This window comes from Crocodylus porosus, unplaced genomic scaffold (assembly GCF_001723895.1).
Source record: "Crocodylus porosus isolate Cpor-Errol unplaced genomic scaffold, CroPor_comp1, whole genome shotgun sequence".
Taxonomy (NCBI): domain Eukaryota; kingdom Metazoa; phylum Chordata; order Crocodylia; family Crocodylidae; genus Crocodylus; species Crocodylus porosus.
This window is the reverse complement of record NW_017728928.1, coordinates 20,186,250-20,208,270: the sequence shown is the minus strand read 5'-3', so window position 1 is coordinate 20,208,270 and position 22,021 is coordinate 20,186,250. Positions and strand designations below refer to the sequence as shown.

At 43.1% G+C, this 22,021-nt stretch overlaps 2 protein-coding genes across 4 annotated transcripts in view; both read right to left on the bottom strand.

Annotated features, from left to right (window-relative positions):
- MFSD6L (major facilitator superfamily domain containing 6 like) overlaps positions 1–8,978 on the bottom strand; it is a 15,217-nt gene extending 6,239 nt beyond the window's left edge. The window contains exon 1 of the mRNA XM_019542829.1: positions 8,945–8,978. Coding sequence (XP_019398374.1) covers positions 8,945–8,978 — 34 coding nt within the window. The remainder of the gene's footprint in view (positions 1–8,944) is intronic.
- PIK3R6 (phosphoinositide-3-kinase regulatory subunit 6) overlaps positions 8,564–22,021 on the bottom strand; it is a 73,441-nt gene continuing 59,983 nt past the window's right edge. For all 3 annotated transcript variants that reach the window (XM_019542768.1, XM_019542769.1, XM_019542770.1), the window contains exons 15-20: positions 21,735–21,825; positions 19,393–19,463; positions 18,270–18,360; positions 17,057–17,127; positions 14,277–14,389; positions 8,564–11,870 (exon numbers count right to left, since the gene is read on the bottom strand). In XM_019542768.1, coding sequence (XP_019398313.1) covers positions 11,714–11,870; positions 14,277–14,389; positions 17,057–17,127; positions 18,270–18,360; positions 19,393–19,463; positions 21,735–21,825 — 594 coding nt within the window. In that variant the 3' untranslated portion in view covers positions 8,564–11,713. The remainder of the gene's footprint in view (positions 11,871–14,276; positions 14,390–17,056; positions 17,128–18,269; positions 18,361–19,392; positions 19,464–21,734; positions 21,826–22,021) is intronic.

The following is a 22,021-nucleotide window of genomic DNA, read 5'->3' as shown; positions in this document are numbered from 1 at the left end:
CCCCGGCCCAACCCCCGGGCCTGCCCGCTGCTAGGAGACGCACCACAGAGCCGAGTCCTCCCGGCGGGACAGAGAGGCCAGCAGCTGGGGGCGCGGGGAGGGACAGCGCCGCCTGCAGGGGGGGGGGCGGTGACACCTGCCGCTCCCCAGTGTTGCTGGGTGGGGGGCGATCATCCGTCCTCGGCCTGGAGACGTGCAAAACGCTAGCACTTTGGGTTCAGACGGGATCCCTCTTGTTAGACTAAGAAATCGCAAATATATACAGAGAGATAGATCTCTCTCTATATATGTAGAGAGAGATAGATCTATATATCTATATCTCGAGAGCGAGATCGATCTATCTATAAAAGGTGTGCAAAAATGAAGTTTATTTTCTACCTATCAGGACTTTTGACCATCTTTCATTTTCCCTGAGCTGGAGGAAGGGCGCGTGTGCCTGAAAGCTTGCAGAAAAAAAGATGATTTTTTTTGTGTGATTTCTCAGCTGGTCTAATACAAGACCAACTCTGAACCAAGAGCTCTAGAGTTTTGTATTTCTTTTTGTCTCAGACCAAATACATCCCTGCTCCAAACAACCCAAGAGATTTTACCACACCTTCAGCCCTCCTATGAAATATGAACTTTCATTTCTACCTAGGGCAACTTTTACAATCTTTTCTCCTTTGCCTGAAGAAGGGCATTTGTGCCCAAAAGCGTGCAAGTAACGTTTTTGTTGCAAAAATCTAGTTGGCTTAATAGAAGATATTACTTGTGCCATGACTTATGATTCCTTTTGTCTCTAGACTAATACAGCTACAACCGGGATACCTGAAAAAATGTACAATAATTTTTGAAGCAGCTCATTGATGCAGCATATACAAAACCCAGGTCATTGTCAGGGAGTCTCAGCTGACTTTTGGCTTCTTTTGTCACTTTCTTATTGTTACTTCCCAGAAAGAAAAGTTTCCACTTTGATAATCCGGTTCTCACTCACTCACTAGCAACTTATATCGAGTGATATAAAGTAAATAAGAAGATGTATTTGCATATTTATTTGCATATTTTTCAGTGTACAATAGTTTTTCAGCAAATATGATAACTTTGAGCTTCCAAATATGATAATTTAATATTTAAGACCTGGGCCCTCTCTTGCTAGCTGTGTGCAGGGCTGGGGAGCATGAGTCCAGGTGCAGGTTGTGCAGCCCAGATTGAAGCCCCCCGCTGTATCCCCCTTCAGGCTGGAGGAGCCCACAGGCACAGCCATTCCCACACGAGTCCCCAAGGCCAATGTGGGGTTTCAGAGTGACCTTTCCTTGTCCCTTGCAATATTTCCTGCTTGTTCTCCCTTGTCCTCCAGGGGATGGAGAACAGGAAACCTGAGGCAGTGAGGTGAAAGGAAAGCCCCATCTGGCAATAATCTCTGCATGAGGCTGAAGTTAGTTCCTTATTGCTACTTCCTTATTCATAGAGGCTAGAAAGGACTCTGCAGATCATCAGGGCCAGCCCCAAAGTCAAAGCATTCCTGCACTGAGAGTTGAACCCAGGCCACCTAGGTAAAAAACCAGGAATCCTAAGCACTAGACCATGTGGGAGCTGCTATTACACATTTGAAGGTTGAGAGAAATGAATTAGACATGCTAAAAAGTTAGGATTTCATCAAAAATAAAAATATAATATAGAAAGGATGTGGACAAGTTGGAGAGAGTCCAATGGAGGGCAATGAAAATGGTTAGGGGGCTGCGGCATATGACTTGGGAGGAGTGGCTGAGGGAGAGGCTGAGGGAACTGGTCTTAATCTGGAGAAGAGAAGCCAGAGGGGATTTAATAGCAGCCTTCAACTACCTTATGGGTGGTTCCAAAGAGCATGGAGTGAGACTGTTCTCAGCAGTGGCAGATGACAGAACAAGGAGCAATGGTCTCAAGGGAAGCTTAAGTTGGAAAACTTTCTCACTAGGAGAGTGGTGAAGCACTGGAATGGGTTATCTAGAAAGGTTGTGGACTCTCCATCCTTGGAGGGTTTTAAGACCAGACTCAACAAAGCCCTGGCTCAAATGATCTCATTGGGAGTCCTGCTCTGAGCAGGGGGATGGACTAGACTGCCTGAGGTCCCTTCAAACCCTAATTTTCTATGATTCTATGATCCTATGAAAAACGTAAAATGATATCAGGTATCAGGTATCAAGTACGTAGCCCTAAGTAAGGAACTGAGATTCAGCTGGGACTATGGGGCAAAATCCTTTTCAGGTCACCCCAAACCACGCATCTGGAGGACACTTCTGAATAAGTCTGAGCAGGGCACTGCCCAACCTAGGAACCAAGTTCAGCCTCCTGATCTCTGCCGGACAGCTGCTCAGATCAGGGTTCTCTTTAGGGATCTTCATTTGTGACAGTTATCTTTTCATCAAAGCCATCCAATCATGGTGTGGGAAAGAGAGATCTAGGAAGCGTGAGTTCTGGGCCTTGCAAAGGATCTGTGTGTGTGTGTGTGTGCAGGGGTGCATGTAACAACTTAATTTCTCACTTCCATCACTTTAAATTATCAGGAACTTCCTTTATTTGTGATGGTGTAAAAGCAATGTCAGGAAAGTAGCATCAGGCTGAATAGTTCTGCTCACTTACATGCAGCAAATGCAGCCATTTGGTTAAAATCAAGGGAGAAAGGGGATAGCTAAACCCCAGGGCCTCCAGGCCTGGGCTTACACAGAGGATTCCTGCCTGGATTTGGGGAGTATCCGAAGCCCCAGACCTATGGGTCTGGGAGGGAGCATATTTGACCAGTGGTAGAGGCACACAGACTTCACAATTAAGCTCTACTCAGTTGAATTTTGGAATGAGACTATTTGGAACTGATTTGGCCTTGGACAAAAAATGTAAGTGCCTCTGTGTCTTTAGGGGATTTTTTGTTCTGTAGGGAATACACATACACACACAACAAGCAACTCAGTCCAGGTTCTAAAGGAAAAGAAATGTTTATGGTAGCATGTTTTTACACCTGTGTATTGGATCTGAGGGTTTTCAGAACGATATAATGTAGATCCCCATGCTAGGCTATATTTCAAAACTCTGCTTGAAAGCAGAGGAGCTTCTCAACAAAGTATCAGAATATTATATGGGGAGAACAGTATATTTTCCCCTAACCTCATCTGTGAGACATGTCTGAGCTATATTTGCTGAAACTTTCCTGGTAAAAGTAAATCTTAGGCAAATCCCAAGGAGGGAGAATTTCAGCCAAAATGCTTAAAGTCGGGTAAATTTATAAGCAACTGAAAAGAATCTCTAATCATCAAGAAGTATCAAACTATATTTAACTGTAAGCACCGCTACTTGCATTACTGATACTGCTTGACTATTAGACGTTCTTTTCTCAGGTACCAAGTGCAATAAGCCCGTTTTCTGAGCAAGAATGAAACACACCATGAAACACAAAGAGATCCTATTTTCAGCAGTCTAGGTCCACTTGTAACTGTAGCCTATCTTCAAGTATGACCATGCTTCCCCATAACTGGGTGTCATCTGTGAACTTGGCCAGTGAGCTCTTTACTCCCACATCCAAATCGTTAATAAAGATGTTGAAAAGTACTGGACCAAGCATTGACCCCTGCGGGATACTGCTGCCCACTTCTTGCCAGGATGACACAGATCCATTCACTACAACTCTCTCAACTCTCTGGGTCCTATCCTTCAGCCAGTTTCTCACCCACCTGACTGTCTCAGAGTTAAGCCCACAATTCTCCAATTTCCTCATGAGGATATCGTGGGATACTAGATCAAAGGCCTTTTGGAAGTCTAGGTATACCATGTCAACATGCTCTCTTGTGTCCAGGTAGTGAGCTACCTGGCCATAGAAGGAGATGAGGTTGGTAAGGCAAGACATGCCTGTAATGAAGCCATGCTGGCTGTCACGCAGAATCTTGCCTTCTGCAAGCTTATTGCACTTGATACCTGAGAACAGGGCAGAGGGAAGTGCTGATTGCCTGCCTGGCTGACACCACCCCCAGCCCACCTCCAACTTCTGGAAAAACTGAAGCATGGGGGATCTGGGGCCTGTGGCAGAAACTGAGGCACAGGGAGGCTGGATGGCTTATTAGGGGATGGGGATGTAGCATGGGGGAACTGAGACACTGGGGCTGGAGGGCTTGTGGGGAAACTAAAGCAGGATGGGTTGGCAGGCTCGTGGGGTAAACTGAGACATGTAGTGGGGAAAATGAAGCATAGGGGAGCTGGGACTGGAGGGCTTGTGGTGGGTAAAACTGAGGGTCGGAGGTCAGATGTTGGTGGCAGGGCCCCACCCCACTCTTTCTCTGAGTCCCATAGTAGAATCCTAACACCTGGGTGCAAGGGACCAGTTCACAGCCCTTTGGGGCAAGTAAGGGTTAATTTTTGCCTCTAAAGCAATGATGAAGTCAGTAAGTCCCTTCCACCCCCACTCTGCCAGGAAGCTGCACCCCTAACCTGCTAAACAGTGCCCACACCACACTGATTTCTTTTGGGGTTTCTGGGGATGCATTTTTCCTAGGGTTTTCCTTACTGTCCCTTAGGCAATAGAGTTCAGGTCAAGGGAGAGGCAGGCCTTGGAGTGGGGTGGAGGTGAGGAATAGTGTATTCTGCATTGCTAGGGGACAGTGATATCTCAGTGGAGTAAGCACATGTTTGATTTTGCCAAAGATATCACTCTCCCAAGGTAAACTTCAACTGAAATGGGGCAACTTTGCAATTTTTCACTTGCACTTGCAAGGTCACAAATGGCTTGAATGTATATTTGCTTGCACTTTGAGACCTCACAAATGCATTTGAAATAGCACAAACTGAACAAATGCTAAGGTTCTTAGTACACTCCAGCAGTGACTCTTTCCTTGGCCTCTTCTGGCACATCTCCAGTTATTCCTCCACAGAAAAGGGACTTAAAGAGGAGCCTTCTGGTCATGTCCAGTCCTTTGTTATTGTAGCCAGCCATGTATTATAATTCAAATGCCGTACTAAACTCTTTAGGCTTTTTACCTGGCTGACTACTTTTGACAAGTAATTCAAGAATCTCCTCTTGGGGAGAGATTGTAACATCCCCCTCGTGGCAACATCATTCTCCAGCCTAAAGTATAAACTCCAGTTTACAGTTTATACCCATGTGTTCCTTTGCCAACATTGTCCTATAGTTTAAACCTCCCCACACCAACCGCTTCCTGGATTTTATTCCCAAAATGTATCTATAGCCAGCAAACATATCCCCTTGCAGCTCAGCTGCCCTCAGCCTCAGAACCATGGACACCTCCGTTGCTTAAGCATACATACTTTTCCACTGGGCTTTGCCCCTGTGGATACTCTGTGTTTGCAGCGTACTCTTCAGAGACAGGATAGTGGAAGCATAGAGATACACAGACTTGCAAGGGTCCCAAAAACCAGTCACTCCTTAATGTATTTAAACACAAGAAGATTTTTTAACAAAGCCCCACACAACCTCCTCATAAATAAATTGGAGAATTGTGGGTTAGACAAAATCACTAGAAGGTGCTTAGGCAACTGGGTTAATAGCCACAAGCAAAGAAAGGGTAATTGGAGTCCAACACTGCATTCACTTTTTTTTCCCCAGCTGCATCACATTGCTGATTCATGTTGAGTCTACAGTTCACCAAAACCTCCAGATCCTTCTCAAAAGTACTGCCACATCACCCATTTTGTATTTGGGCTTTTCATTATTCTTCCTCTAGTGTAATACCTTGCTTTTGTCTGCACTGAATTTCATCCTGTTGGCTATAGTCCAGGTTTCCAATTCATCAAGTCTTTCTGAATTCTCCTCCTGTCTTCCATTGTGTTTGCAGTCCTTCCCAGTTTCATATCATTTGGGAATTTGCTCAGAAAGCTCTCTATGCTATGATACAGATCATTAATAAACACATTGAACAGCACTAGACCCAGGACAGACCCCTATCATATTCCACTTGAAACCTCCTGTCATTCAGACATTGCTGTATTTATAATTACAATTTATTGCAATAAACATGTTAATCACATGATAAATGTGAATGTCTGCCAGGAGTCTTAGATGTAAGATGTAGGAGAGGATAGTGCCACTCTACTTGGTGCTGGTTAGGCTTCATTTAGAGTACTGTGTGCAGTTCTGGCCTCTGAATTTTAAAAAGGACATGGGGAAGCTAGAGAGGGTCCAAAAGTGGACAACAAAAATGATAAACAATTTGGAAGGGAAGCCATAGGAGGAGAGGTTGAAAAATAGGTGTGTTTAGTTTGCAGAAAAGATGATTAAGAGGGGTCATAATAAGAGTTTTCAAATATTTGAAGGGCTGCTATAAAGATGAGGGAGAACAACTTTTCTTCCTCACTGTAGAGAGAAGGACATGTAACGCTGGTTTGAAATTGCAGCAAAGTAGGTTTAGATTGGTGTGACCATATTTACGTTGCTGGTGCAACAAGGTCCCCTGTCTGGCTTATCACGTAGCTTTGACCTTCCAGACTCTCTGGGTCCTTCCCCTGCACAGTTATCTCACCTGCCATGACTTAATATTATAATTTCAGAGGGAGGATGCCTCCATGAGGCAGATGTGGGCTTTGGGGAGGTCCCTGTCTGACCTAAGACCCTTCTTGGCTTCAGCTCACTTTTAATCTGGCTGGGTCCTATGGGCCAAGATCCACTGCACCAGGACCCTAGGTTCTCAGGCCCAGCTCCAGCCCTCCTGCAGGTTCTGGGTCACTCAGCCCCCACGCACATCCCCTGTGGGCACAGGGATTACATTCCCCCATCCTTATTCCCAAATACCCAGTCCTCTGACATACCACAGTCCTCCTTCTGAGATAAATTTGGGCTCCTGCCCTTATACAACGCCCCAGGTTCTGGGCCCTAACACAATAAACATGAGGTGTAACACAGTTAAAGACTGTCATAAGACACAAGGAAATAGGTAGATCATAAACTCAAACTGGTATTCAGAAGCACTATATAAACAGGATCTCCAAGTCATCACATGTTCTTGCAGCACTGGAGAATGCTTTTCATATGACATGATTCCTTTTGAGACTGCACATTGCCTGTTGTTATAGTAATGATCTTGCATTCCTATAGCTGTTTCTGCCCAAATGTATCCCTAAGTGCTTTGTACGTTGTACCAACCGTTATATAAAACTCTAATTACAAGAGTAACTTCATCCACTACTAAAATGCAGCCACCTCTAGGGTCAAATTTTGGCAGCATTTTAAAATGCATAAAACAACACAGTCCAGCTATTTTAAGACAAAAAAATACTTTGTTCAATGGCGATTGCAGAGGAAATTAGGAGATTTAGACAGAAAAACCTGCAAGTGGGTTAGGGTACCTGGTTTGGTGCAATGAGATTTTCAGTGGCCACAAAAAGTCAGGTTTAAATGTCAGCAAGATGGTAGCATCGCAATAATACCATGATAGTGTACAACTTGATATTAGAGGGAATATGTTTCACCCTCAAAGCACCACACAAATCCTTTTAGCACTCTTTATCATGTCTAGCACTCTTAGCATGTCTACGTCACTTCCCTGCTGAGACTGGGACCACTGTGAGGAACAAACTCCATCCACTGGCTCCCACTCTGGTTGCTCCTGACTGTAACAATTAAAGAGGGAAGAAGGCTTAAAGGGGGCCTGAGCACAGCTCTGGGGCATGTATGCACTGAGGACACATCTAAACTATCTGCTTGGCCTGACTGCTATGTTTGTGCACACATAGCGTGGGTAGGGCTTGTTTCTCAGCTGTGGTCACTAGCTCAGTCACTCCTGGGCAGTCCCCTCTAGCTGACCACCCAGTGGGTGCTTTCTGCCACACTAGGGAATCCCTGAGAACCTCCAGATGCTAGATCACCTCAAGGCATGATGGGATGTGTGCTCTCGCCAGCCATCTACTAGCAGACAAGTAGCAGTACAAAAGGATGATGCTTGGAAGAATGCCTTGTATAATACTGGAACAATTTGGCCTGCAACAAACACCACATCTGTTGGAAACCTAGGTGTCTGTGTGTATGTACAGAAGAAATGCTGCTTTAAGGGTGGGAGACTTACTGTAAGGAACACATTAGAGCAAAATTCAGCAACCTATACCTATGGGAAATTAAGGAAATGCAGAACTGAACAACCCACAAATCCTGGGGTCTGGCCTACAGCCCTCCTCCTGGGCATGAATATGTTTTTGCTCTCCCATCTCCTGATCTGAATCCTAGTTAAAGTGATTTACTTGAGAAGATGGGCATACCATCTTTGTCCAACAAAGCAAGCCCTTTTCTCACCTCCCTAGACCCATGCTGATCTTCCTTCCAAAACTTTATTGTGGAGATCCCACAGGTATGTTCAGAATGAGAGGAGCCACAGGACAGCTAAAGTTCGAGGGCTTCTGCATCTTCTTTCCAAAATGCTGGCAAATAGAGACTCAAGTATATTTAGCCAAGAGCTGGCTACTTGGAAATGTATTTTTGTCTCACAAAGCAGGGTAAATGGCTTCAAAATGGGATGTGTAAAACAAACAATGGAGAACATAATCAGCTTCTGTGCAGGGTCTCTCTACCCCACATACTTCTCTCACATAGCCACACAAAACATTGCCACTTGGTTGGTTTTTTACAATGTAATTTAATCAAAATGAAAAGGATTGCACCTTCCAATATATATCATCCATAATGTTTGTACAAATAATTTATAATTACATCATATACACCTGTACATCATTAATAATATACACATCAGTACTAGTCCAAAGCTATAACACAATCAGCTAATTTGTAAATATTTACCTAGATTACCATGCTATGTGACCCATTAGTTAAAGCCCTCCTGGAGGCAGAGGTACACAAGCTGTCTGTTAGACTCTTAAATTAATTATTGCCCTACACAGTAGTTAATGGAAGCAGAAATGCTCTGTAGCCACCGATTTCATCCAGGTGTTTCTTGACCCCTTTTTCCCATGATTAGTAATGGGGATTTTCATGCATATTTACCTGTCTTTCTAAGACCAAATTTCTCTCTGTCCATCTTGAATGCCAATAATTTATACGTAAACTGAAATTAAGGCCAAAGCAATCTATATTCAAAAAGTGCAGTGCTGCTGAGAGCTTCAGACTCAAATTTATATCTTGCATCTCACCTTTAGGGCTTGGGAAGTTGAGGTTAGCTGAATTTAGAATATGGTGACATAGACTCCTGGCATAACAAAAATGCAGTTTTCTTTAGGGGCTTTATGAGCTCCTAATACAAAAGGATGCAGTGCAATCAGGTTTAGAGTAACTTCCTGGAATTAATGGTTTTAGATCACATGAGCAGATGTTTGGGGGGTAAGGGGGAAATGATATTCTCACACAACACATTCACTTGGGTTTCTTTGCCTTTTGTTTGGGATTTTAATAAAATGCTTTTAGGGACTGCCAGGTTTTTTTACTGCCATGTAACCTATCAGTTGCCTAGAAGTTGAAAGATGTTTTGTCATCAAGTAGTATAAGGCTTGCTGGGGACATAGCTTTTATTTTAATACTGCATTCAGCATGACAACCTGAGATTTATATAGCTTCTCCTAGAAAGTAAAAGACAGCAATGCTTGTAGTAGCAAATATAAAAAGTGGTTGTTTGAACAGCAGGTGAATACCTGTGTGCATGCTTGTGGTGATAGAGGCTGGGGGAGGCGCTAGATAATCTCCAACATCTTGTGTTGGAAAGTTTAATCATAGATTTTCTGACATTAACATGGCCTAAATATTCAAAAAAAACCTACAGTAGTTGGAATTCCAAGGACAGGATAAAAGCAGTTCTGTGACAGGTTTTTTGGTGAGCCTCATTTAAACCAGTGGGGCTAACCTTTTTAGCAGTGGTATCACAAATCGCCTGAATGCCATTCCAATCCCCTTCTCCTGCCCAGTCTGCTGCTCTGCTGTCTGCTCTGTCTGTTGCTGCACTGCCTGTCCCCTCCCCCAATTTGCCATGTGCCACGTACAGAGGCTGCCCACGCACTGGTGGCATGCATGCCACAAGTTGGCCACCCTGATCTGAGCAATACAACCTACAATTTCAGGCTTGGGTATTCAAAGGTAGATTCCTAATTCTAAATTTAGGCATCTACATAAAATGTCAGAGGCACAGCTCCCATTGGGCCAGGCACAAATGACTTGGAGGATTCACCTCTTAGGTAATGAAGAATGGGCTGCACTGGCTACCTGCAGTACCCCTGCTGCACTCAATACCATGTACTACTGCTAGCTAACCAGGTCCAATATGCCAAATGCCATAATATACTACTAAATGTATAAATTGCTTTGGGCATTTTGGTTATGTCTGCACAATCACCTTACCAATATAGCAATGCTGCTATCCTGAACCAGCAGAGTACCTTTCATGTGGGTCTAACAACATAGGTAACTGTGCTTTCTACCCATGTAATAAAAACACCCCCACATGTGAAAAGCAATTTTAGCAAGAGCATATATTTACTAGTATAACTGCATCTAAAGTAGGAATGTCTCCTGACACAACTCTGTCAGGTATCACATGTCCATCTGGCACAGATGTGCTAACAAAAGGGTTAAGTGAAGATGTGGTCCCTGGCAGCCCTTATTAAATCAGTGGAATAGAGAGCACACACTACAGGAAGTACACAAAGACCAAAGATGGCTGGAGAAGCCACCACATTTTCTCTGGGTAGATGTTCTGTGCTTATACCATGGCAATGACATATTGAAAGCAGAGAGTATTTGGGGTTTGAATATGTCTAGTCTTAAGGAATAAACAATATAGTGTCATACAAGGCAGGCCTAACAATTATATCAATCAAGAATTAAGTGAAGCCTTGCTGGACCTGTCCTGGATATCCCAAATTAGATGTTGACAAGTTAAGAAATATATACTCTTTCTGAAATGACTTCAGCTTGCAAAAAATGGAATAAAGAAAACAGCTTATGCACCTGCTATTACGTGATGTTTAAATTTTAAAACAGGTTAGTTTGATCCTAACCAGGGCCACTAACCACACTGGCACTATTCAAGCTATATTTTGAGAGCTAATTTTGCACTCTAGTACCAGCAGAACGAATAAATGGAGCAGTATTGCAGACACCTAGCTCCCAGGTCCAATTCTGAGGCCACCAACATGATTCTTTAGTTTCTTTTCCTCTTGTGGAAGGAGAATCCAAATCCAGACTGTGCAGGCAGCTGTTTTTGGGAGCCAGAGTAGCTGATGTCAAGTCCATCACCTGCAGACTACCTCTTTCCCTTGGGAGACAGGACTGCAGTAGCAAGATGGGGTAGAGGGGGTGTTGGTAATGTGGCCATTTTGAATAACATGACATGCTCTTCATATCAACGATAAAAAGTTCTTATAATTAAGCTGCATATAAAACCTTAGCTGGAAGTCAGAGGGGCAGCTCATAAATTAAACTGAGGAAGTGGTGTGCAGCCTCTTCATGCTCAAAGACAGCCGCAAGACTATCCAACACCTGGCTGCTCTGAAGACTTGTTAAACAAAGACTACTGTATAGAAATAAGCTGCAAGAGTAAAACGACTTTTGCTGTGTTCCCCTGACAGAGAGGTTTTAAACTGTGGTATCACGTGTGTTTTACTGAGCAGTGAACTTCTGTACTGCTGCAGCATTGTAGGTAGAATCATCATTGCCAGTTTCAGGTGGCTTTTAGTGTGTTCCTCCATCCTTGTGCTCTTACGACTGAATGAGAGATTATTGTAAGACCTTTTCATTTTCATTCCACTCTCCATGCTGGAATTTTCTTCACTGGATTATACCTGCAAATGTATTGATAGGTAATAACAAAGATTTGGGCATGTACTTGGCCAGTCCTACATCCTCTGATCCATGCAGGCTGAATTGCATTGTCCTCGTTTTCTGCAAACAGTAGCTAGGTTCCAGGCAGGGTGAAACTTCCACACTGCAACAGAAGAAAATACATTTTCTGCATGTGCCAATCTGCAAACCAGCACCCAGCTTCTGATCTCAGTATGTATCCAGAATGACACCATTGATTTCAGTAGTTACTATGGATTTACACCAAAGGCACTAAGAATTATAACTCTTTTTGTGATCTTGCACTGGGTTTTGCTAGAGATTCTCATGTCATGCATGATCCTTTGCGTCTTACACAATGTCATAGACAAGGCTTAGTATGATTCAGAGAAATGTACACTGCATATACAGTGTACTACATATGGGCCTGAATCAAAACTCTACCTCCATACTGAGATACTTTGGAGGTGCCTGAAATTCATTTGCACATCAAAATTTCACAAGTAATCGAAACAAAGTCTTTTAGTAGGGACACCCTTGAATTTTGAAACATCTGAGTTTCAGATCCAAATGTTGGGGGGACTTGGATATGTCTAATATATTAACATTTCATTCATTACTGAAAGTTACCTACTGCTAAAATGAGCCATGACAGCTTTTAAGAGTGCTAGCAACACTAGAGTTTTAGGACAGGAAGTGAAGAACAATAATATAGCTGATGGAGGAATGTACACACACTTAATGTAATCACCCTTACTGGATTTCTGCCAGACCACCACAGCTAATACTTTAATATAAACAGCCCATTTATTGCCTTTCCAACTTTTTGATGGTCTCATTTCTTGGCTTTGTAAATGTTTCATATATTGCAACATTATCCATGAGTTTTCCACACTGTCCACCCCATCAGGTTTGTAAGCAGTCTGATGGCTGCTTACCATCAGGTTTTGCACTTTTCTTTTCCATGTCAACCTTTCAGCTTATACTGCTGCCATATGAAATTCCTTTCTGCAGGCTCAGAGGGAAGTATCACCCATCCACATGTGAGCCTTTTACTGAACAGTAGCATACCCCTAAACATGACCCTTCCCTTGATAGGGATTTCTGGGCAGCTAATAATGAATTAGCTGCTTTCTTGGAGGAAGTGCAAAGGAAACATGGCACCAGCTGTGCAAGAGAAGGGAGAAGAGAATACAGGAGGATGGAATTCAATGGTTTAAGCTGGTTTAAAAAAAAAAAAGAAAAGGCATTTTATTTTGTGTGTGTAAAAAGAAAAGCCTCCCATCTTTACATTTTACGTCTCTAAAACAGTTATTAAGCATCATTGATCATGCCACAGAAGTGCAGCAATTTCTGGGGTGGAACAAAAGAAACTTTTAAAAGCAGGCAATATTATATAATATTTCCAGATAGAAAAACGAGGAAGACTCACATATCCAAATCCAAAAGGTGTTATGCAAGTATTACACTGATACACTTAGATAATACTTTCCATTCATGCATCTCAAAATGCTTTAAAACATTCAAGTTAAACTTCAGGACTGTCCTCTGGGGAGACAGAACTATGGAGGGATTGAGTGTTTTCCACAAAAGTACTCAGGAAATAAGCCAAGTTCTACTGCTTGAGTGTGTTACTCTTATGACGTTGAATCATAGAAACATAGGGCTGGAGGGAACCCCAGTAGGTCATTTAGTCCAATCCATTGCTCAAGGCATGTTTTTCTGTGCCTAAACCATTTTATCTAAGTGTTTGTTCAACCTTTTCTTAATCTTTTCTTGCTGGAGATTCCACAGGCTCCCCAAGTAATCTGCCCCAGTGCTTAACCACTCTTCCCATTAGAAAGCTTTCCCTAATATCCAGCCTAATTAAGGTATGTTAGTTGAGTCCATATATAAAACTCTCAGCCAGCCTATAAATTCTTGAGGAATTGCATTAATAGGAAATATCTTCCATTGAGCTGATGGCTCACCCTGTCAACATCCTTGCTTTGAGAAGGGAATAATGTCATCTTTTCTACTGCCTCTGCAGAGGCCTCAAAGATCTTCCACAGAACTGGTAATGCATCTGTTATTATCAGTGCATGTCCTTTAACCATGCTTCACTGTGCTGGGGGAATTAACTTGGGTGCCCCTCTAGCTAATCTTTTTAACACGGTTTCAAACAGCATTTTATAATCCACATTGGAAAGCATCAGTGGCCACTAAATTATTATTAATAATAGTTATCATCATCATCATAAGGAAATAGTTATTTCCTCACACAGCTCTTAAAACACTTTACAGAAATGGCACAGCATTGTCCACATTTTTCACCCCCTCTACCTCCATCTTTCACCCAAATAAACTCACACCGGTAGGCAATATAAACTAGTCAAGAGTCTCTCATCAAATCATTAAAAGAATCAGGAGCAGAACCCATCTCTCCAGACCTCCAGTTGCACCTTTTGTAATCAGGCAAAGTGTCTGGTTCTGCCTTGAGGAGTCCTGTGAAAGGAAAGTCTATCATTTTAAATCATTGCTTGCTAAAAGCTTTACAGCAAAGTGACCTCACCTGACTACATTCCTATAGATTCTTCTGAAGTCTTTGTCCAGGCACAGTGTGAAGGTCTTTTGATCCATGCTGCTGACTTTGATACTGTGCATTCTGATCTTGTTTGTCATAAACTACAACAGAGGGGGAAAAAAACCAATGAATTTTTAACTTCCCTTCCTCAGACTGGCAGGAGAGGGATTGTGTGAGACAGCATGTATATTTATGGGTGAATGTGTATTTTTTTGACCTTGGAAGACAAGACATGACAGCTGAAATGGAAAGCTAGCTTCTTCCTTTTCCTTCCCATATAAACGTGCCAATATTTGCAGAAGCAACCAGTGATTTTGGGTACCTAATTTGACACAACTTAAAGGGACATGATTTTCCAGTGTGCTGGGCACTCACAGTTCCTGGTGAAATTAGTGGGAGCTGCAGCTGCTCAATCTCTCTGGAAAAAAAGAAAAAACCCAGGCCCCTTTAAATGTGCCCATGAAACAAGGAACATGAAATTAGTGTTAAAAAGCCCACTGTCTAAAGTCTCCTCGCACGTTGAATTACTTCAGCAGCCTTACAAGAGATTGCTAGTGTTGGATTCTGGGGTTGAGACCCTCACCCCACTCCTGCTCCTCTGTGCCCCAGTGGTGTGAAAGAACCTAATCCCACTACATGCACTAGTGGAGGATTCCTCTCACACAGGGAAAGGCTGCACAGGGGATGTCAGGGGAACTCCCTTGCAAACTCTGACTTGGAGGTTGTGCTGGAGATGAGACTGGAAGCAGACAGGGCACACTGAGAATGTAGCTTATAATACTGCTGAGATTCAAACAACACTGCAGACAAAGGCATCCTGAGAGACCGCTGTTATTTATGCAGGTCCCAGTGTTGTCCAAGATAACACTAAAGTAACCCATAATTAAAAGAACACACAGTTGGCTTAATGCAAGGGTGTCATACATACAGCCCACAGGCTAGATCCAGCCCATGCATGTGTGCCGTCCTGCCTATGGTGCTTCCCTGTCCAGACAATTCACATCCAGATCTAGGCTGAAAAACATCTTGCTGCAGATCTCAGAGCTACTGTGTCAACACAGCCAATCCCCAGGGGGTCAATACTATACCCCTGCCACCAAATTTATAGTATATGATTGCTGTTCTTCATGCAAACCGGATGAGTGGCAGTAGCATTAACTTCCATGTACTGGCCATGCTAACAGCAGCTTGGGCAGCTCTGACAAGAAGCCCCACAAACTGGATCTGGAGGTGGATTATCTGACCTACAAAAAGCTCCTGACTGGAATCCAGCCCACCAACTCAAACAAGTTTGACACCTCTGGCTTATAGTCACCATAGTCACCCTTCTACACATACCAAAGTGGCCATACAATGTGTGCTAAGCCTCTTAGAGATACAGCACATCATCTCATTAGGGAAGCTATGCATGGGAGGAAATGACAGAGAAACATGACCTGCTTCTGACTGAGTTAGCAATCCCAGGTCATGCATGTTTAGCTTTAAATGCTGGTTGTTAAAGTTGTTTGAGTCACTGCTTCTTATTTTTGTTCCTACCAAATGAAAATGTTTTGCATACAGCCTTAATCTCAACACATGTGTCTTTGAGGATTAGCTCACTGGAGCTGGAGAGGCCTCCGAAGAGATCTCCCTGGGGTTTCAGCTGGAGCTAGAGTGCGTCAAAGATGCTTGTGCGTCAGTAGTGGCAGACAGAAACAGGCAACAAAATGGGATTAACTGAGGAGAGGAGGGGAGGGGGTGCTACAGCTCTGCAAAGCAGTCCACAATGGACAACACTTTCATCTAAGCTTTACTGCCAGTGTCTAGTGTCAGGCTCACCTCTGAGGTGACCCCATCAGCTCTGCAGGTCTGTACTGCTTCTACTGTTGTTTTTTTGGCTGGAAAGGATCCAAATCACAGTTACACCAAGACCTGTTTGCAGTGCTCTGGCAGGTCCAAAAAGGTCTTAAAATAAAGGCAAATTTATGCTCACAACCAGAATGATGTAGAGGGGGGGTTAATATAAACAAGAGTTACATCTTGTATCTCCACTCAAAAGTTTGTCCTCTGCGTCCTAAAATATAGCAGAGCTCGTGATCTCAGTGTCAGGTCTTGCTAAACAAAGATGCTAATGCAAGGAAGGGTCCACCCAGGCAGTGCTGAGGGGCAAGAAAAAGAGACTTGCTTGGATATTTCAAGAGAAAAGGTTGAATTGCTTGGATTTTTCAACAACAAAAACAACTTTAATTTCCCTTTGGGGGAAAAAATCTGAAAACATTTTCTAACCAACCCTACACAACAGTCCTGTTCTCCTTCTATAGAGCAATAGGAGGGTTTATTTTATTTTGTTTTGTAGTAAAGAGTAAGAGAGTAAAGAATAAGAGAAATCTCTATTAACATGCTGCTATTTAACATTTTCCATTTATAGCATTTCTTTCAAATGACCATAAGTAATGGAGTGCTTGTTACTTTGGGTAACCTCAGGGGTGATAATAAGGAGTATGTTAGGTTTGATGGAGTTCAAGGGGTCAGGCTGTCCAAGTCCTACCCTATATTCCTCGTGGATCCATTATGGAAAAGAAGGGCAGCTCAGGATAATCTCTTCCTCTTTTACCGCTCTTATTCTGCTGAGTGGATGGACCCTTGTGACATGTTTTAGTGACTGTGTTTGTTGGTCCTCCTTCCTCCGCTCCCTGCAGCAACTTGCAGTTTCCCTTAAGGGCTCTCATCCAAGCGCAGGCTTGACATTGTTACAGACTCTTACTCCCCAAGCTGTCACAGATACTTACGGAAAATGATCTTCCTGAAAGGTTGCTGGTTTTGATGACTTCAGTAATATACACATTCAAGCACAGCAGATCTGCAACAGAATTGAGGTGTTAGATCAGCAGTCCTCAACTTTTCTAGACTCAAGGCACCCTTTATTAGGCTCAAGGCACCCCTAGGAAAATGCCAACTGTTAGCTTTCACTCACTTCTTTGAATACAGAAAAAAAGAGCAGCTCTTCTGTTGCAGAGAATTCAGAAAACTGCAATACATCAGAATGTTTTGGACACTATGGATTCCTATTTGAAATCTCTGGGTTTGTGGAAGCAGGTATTTGCACACTTAATCATGGCACTCTGGTGATGAATTGTGTAAACTGCAAATCCCAGTTTCAGTCTATCTCCTGGGACTCTCCATTACTAATCCTTCTTTCCATCTTTCCCATCACCCCAAATGGAAATGGAGAGCAATGCCAGTTCCCTACACGAGGTAAGGCTGAGAGTGAGGCCTCTGCAGTAACCCCAAACGTTACCCCAGGCAGTTTGAACCCTAGGCTCTTCCTACTCCTATATCATTATTCATAGGTCCCATGCTAGTTCAGGACCATGTTTGGCTTCAGCTGTCCAAGGATTCTGCGCTTCAACCCAAAAGTAGATAGAACTTGAATGTAGTGCCTTGAATTTTTGTCTCCGCTGAAAGCAACACTCAGGGGCTGTTTGAATGTGAACTAAAATAAATGTTATCATAAGCCCTGGAGAGCTAGAGGGAAAACTGAGCCAAATTTAACTAGGAAGCCCAGTCTCCAAAAGTGTCTCTCTCTCTCTTCCTGACCTTGGTTTATATGAGAGATGGGAATCTATGATACCTTGGTCAGTGCACACACAGGATACATGGAATATAAATAAAAAAAAAAAAACCATGCAGGTGAGTCCAGACTACAGTTATGTTGTATCCTCAGTTATTGGAAGGCTTAAAACATGAACATGATACTTGGGAGATAGGAACATAGGAGATGAACGACTTCAAGCTATACTGATCATGTGTGCTGCATATGGATATTCATATAACAATGATTAAGCTCCATAATCTAATACTAACATGTATTGAGCAATTTCAGGGAGATTCTTTTGCAACTTGTCACTTCAGCTTCTTCAAAGTCCTGCTCAAGAATCCCAATAACACTGAACAGGTAGGAAAAAACAGATGTCCTCAGAGACCCACAAAGAGGAGTCTTACCTTCAGCTTCATCAGGCGGAATGGCTTTCATTACCAAGCCAGTAGATCTCAGTGAGACACCCAATTCTTTCCCCCGACTACTCAGCAAAACCTGCAGAAAAGGCCCATTAACACCATTACACTTCATCATGAGAAATGTGTTATGTCTTAAGAGAAACAAATTAGTGCCTGACACATGGAGCACACATTGGGTGAGGGTAGGTTTGTTTTCAATCTCTCTCACTCTCCTCTCAGCTCATATATCCCTACTGTGTGAGATACCCAGGGATAGCTAGATGTCTCCCTATTCCTGATCTCATTGTAATGGGTATTCAAATCCATGGCAAATTACACTGGGATGTGTGTTCATCTGTCTATGCCCTTATGCAAACCTTCTCGGTTAGAGAAAAGAGCACAGACTAGGACTAGGGAAAACTCATCCAAATGGAGGGCAAAAGGGTAGAAAATGTAAAATACCCAAAGAGCCTCATTAACAAAAAACAGATTCTAAGCTGCTCAAGCAAGAAAGGGAATTGGGCATGTATCTGAATACTCAAATCAACCTCCAGTTAACCATCGACTTCAATGATACGACAACTCACTGAGTAAAAGGACTACAAAATCTACCTAAGGATGCCTGATTGGGCTTTTAAGCCTTTTCTAGACCAAAAAATAAGGACCTTTTTTAATAAAAAACAGTTTTAGCATGTTACCTGGACATGGTCAACAATAAGTCATCATTTTGCTCCTCCCCCACACCAAATTGTCAGACTTAGATCAGACATTTGGACATTTTTTCTAACCACAAGGATAGTTCAGAAGTGGGGTATTTTACCTTGGAGGCTGTGGAATTTCCATCATTAGGGCACTTTACAGACAGGTTAGAAAAACATATCAGTGCAGGTTTAGGTCTAGTTTCCTTGGGACAGGGGAATGGAATAGATAACTTCTCAACCTCCTTCCCAAGAGTGCACTCCTGAAGCAATGTGAGCATGTTCTTGTTAACCAAAGCAATAGCAGTTTTTTCTTAACTTGGGAGTCCACTCTATAGTTCTTGCCTAAAGGGAGCTCCTTCCTACCAGTTAGGTCAAAAGGAGTCCTATGAACAGTGAGGTGTTGCATGCTTCTAAAAGCCCTGTCTTACCTTTCTATACTTTGCTGTAATATCTGCCCCAGGACCTTCCAGCATTGTCTTCTTCCTTGCCAGCACTAAGTCTGGAATAGGGAAATCAACAGGAATGAATAGCACACATTGTTCAGCAAGAGACAGATCTTATTTCACTTTACACAACCAGATGACACTTACCTAGCATCTTCTGTACTACTAGACAATTGCCCATCAGGAATGATGGGATGGGGGGGACAGAGCACTGCCACCGCCTCCCAGGAGTGGTGGGAAGAAGGGGGGGACTTGCCCTGCCATCCCCTCTGTTTCCCACAGCAGCTCATGCTGCTGCCACCTCCAGAGAGCAGGGCTGCAGGGGGTAGGGGTTAGGCCAGCAGAGCTGGCCTCGCTTCCTCACTCTACCCCACTCCAGAACTGTCTTGGAAAACTCTTATTGGTTGTTTCTGTCAGCATTGTGATTGGCTGCCGAGACAACCAGAGTGTGAATAAAGTGTTATGGACAGACAGAGGCTTTTATTATATTAGAATTTTTGGTAATTACACACAATTTACCGTTCTATTTCATCTGCTAGAGAAACCGAATCTTGTGGACACCTGCCTGTTAGAAACAAATGGTGGAGGATGAGGGCAGCTCTCCCATGTATTAGCCCAACAGCCTGATTAAGGCACTCTCCTAGAAAGTGGGAGACCCAGGTTTTAGGTCCCCAGAAAGAGTTTGAAACAGCATCTTGTGCTTTCCAGCACTGGTCCCTAACCACAAAACCACAAGCTAGCCATTAATCTGGGGTCATAAAATGAAAAAACTAGGAGGTAGCAAGTTTGAAACTAACCAAAAGAAGTTCTTTTTCACACAGCACATAATTCAAGTGTGGAATGCATTGCTACATGATGCTGTGGATGCTGAGAGTTTAACTAGATTTGAAAAGGGTTTGGACAAATTCCTGGAGTAAAGATACATCAGTAGCTATTGAGTTAGAGGTACAGCCTCTAAATCAAAATTTCCTAGACCTTATAGGCTGGAGGCTGCAAGTGGGAGAGGAACAGGGGAACCACCCTGGACATTCCTTGCTCATTCTCCCTTCTAGCATCCACTCTGCCACTGTGTGATACAGGATACCAGGCAGTTCTTACATTCTTGTGTTCTAATCAGTACTCTCTCCAGCCCTCCACTTGAAGCTGGGCAGCCAGGAGAGGAATATAGGTGTGGCCAGGAGGAAGCAAAGAAGATAGCTGGTGTGTAGCTCGGTGAGGTGGTCACTGCCCTAAGTAGGACAGACCGCTGGTTCTATTTTGGACCCTTGCTCCCACTTTTCATCCACTGTATCCAATGATTATGAAATGCAAGGTGCAATTGCTCAGCTTCCACCATGGGTTTTTGCCAGCTGCAGTTTTAGGACCTAAACATGTATCTGGGAAAGGTTACAGTGTTGTGCACCTGCCTGGCCTCCGTGCATGGGGATGCTTGTGCATCCATACTGCACCTACTGTAAAACTGCAAACTGAATATAAATGCTATTTGGTGAAGTAAAATGGGATCTAGTCCTAACTGTACATATCCAACTCCCATGAAAAGCTTCACATTGACTTTAATGGGAGTTAGCTCATGCCCTTTCCACTATAGCATACATCTAAAGGTAGAATTAGAAGCCAAGAAGTTTTCATAGATATAGTCCCTGACCTCATCTGTTGGCAATTTCTGAAAGCAGACTGAGTCACAAGGAAAATCTTTTGCAAACATTTTTTCAATTGCCTCCTCTTTTAAAAAGCTGCATTTTTCAAATTCCATGTTGTGCATGGAAATACTTGGAAGTTTCACCTTCTGGGATGAGGCAGTAAGGTCATATATCATGACCAGTCAGTAAGCTCTACATTGGTTATTTGTGTGCTTCCAAGAGCAAATGGAGGCATTTGTCATTATCTGTAAAGCCCCTACATAGACTGGGGGCTAGCTACTGGAAGAATCATGGTTCTACTTGTATCCTGTCTTGAGTTGCATCCACATATCTTATTCTGTGGTGCCGGAGAGGGTACTGCACTCCACACTGGCATCACTACACTACATTTGCTACCTGTTCTGGGCAGCCCTGATTTGGGCCTTGAAAAGCTAGCCCTTTTATCAGTTTTAGTGATAGTGTTAGTGTGAGTTTAATGTGAGTTCTGGCCTATGTCATCAGAAGAAGACCTGAACACTACCTGAAATCCTCAGAAACTACCAATTTATTGCCCCATTCTACATCTTTTACCTCCTTGGTAACTACGATGAGCTTGATCATGCACAGGGAAAGCTTATGAGAGAGTGACAAGCCCAGATTAGAAGGGATTTGTGGTGGCCAAGGAAACACCAAAACCCAAAAATGTACCTCTGGTGGGGTTGTAATCTTGTACTTTTACACTTAGCTCAGTGACAAACACATCCTCTGTTGGCTCCCGAGCTATGTCACTGAAGACAATCTGAAAGACAAAAAAACTTCTCTAAGACCAGATCCTGATTGTTCTCCAATTTGAGACATGACCAATATTTGTGCAGCAACCACTTCTGCTGTCACAAGGAGGAGACTGTGGCCTTACATGGGAAACAACTGGATAGAGACAAAGGCTACATCATGAAGAATGAACTGAGTTCATCCACATCTCCTTATTGACAGAG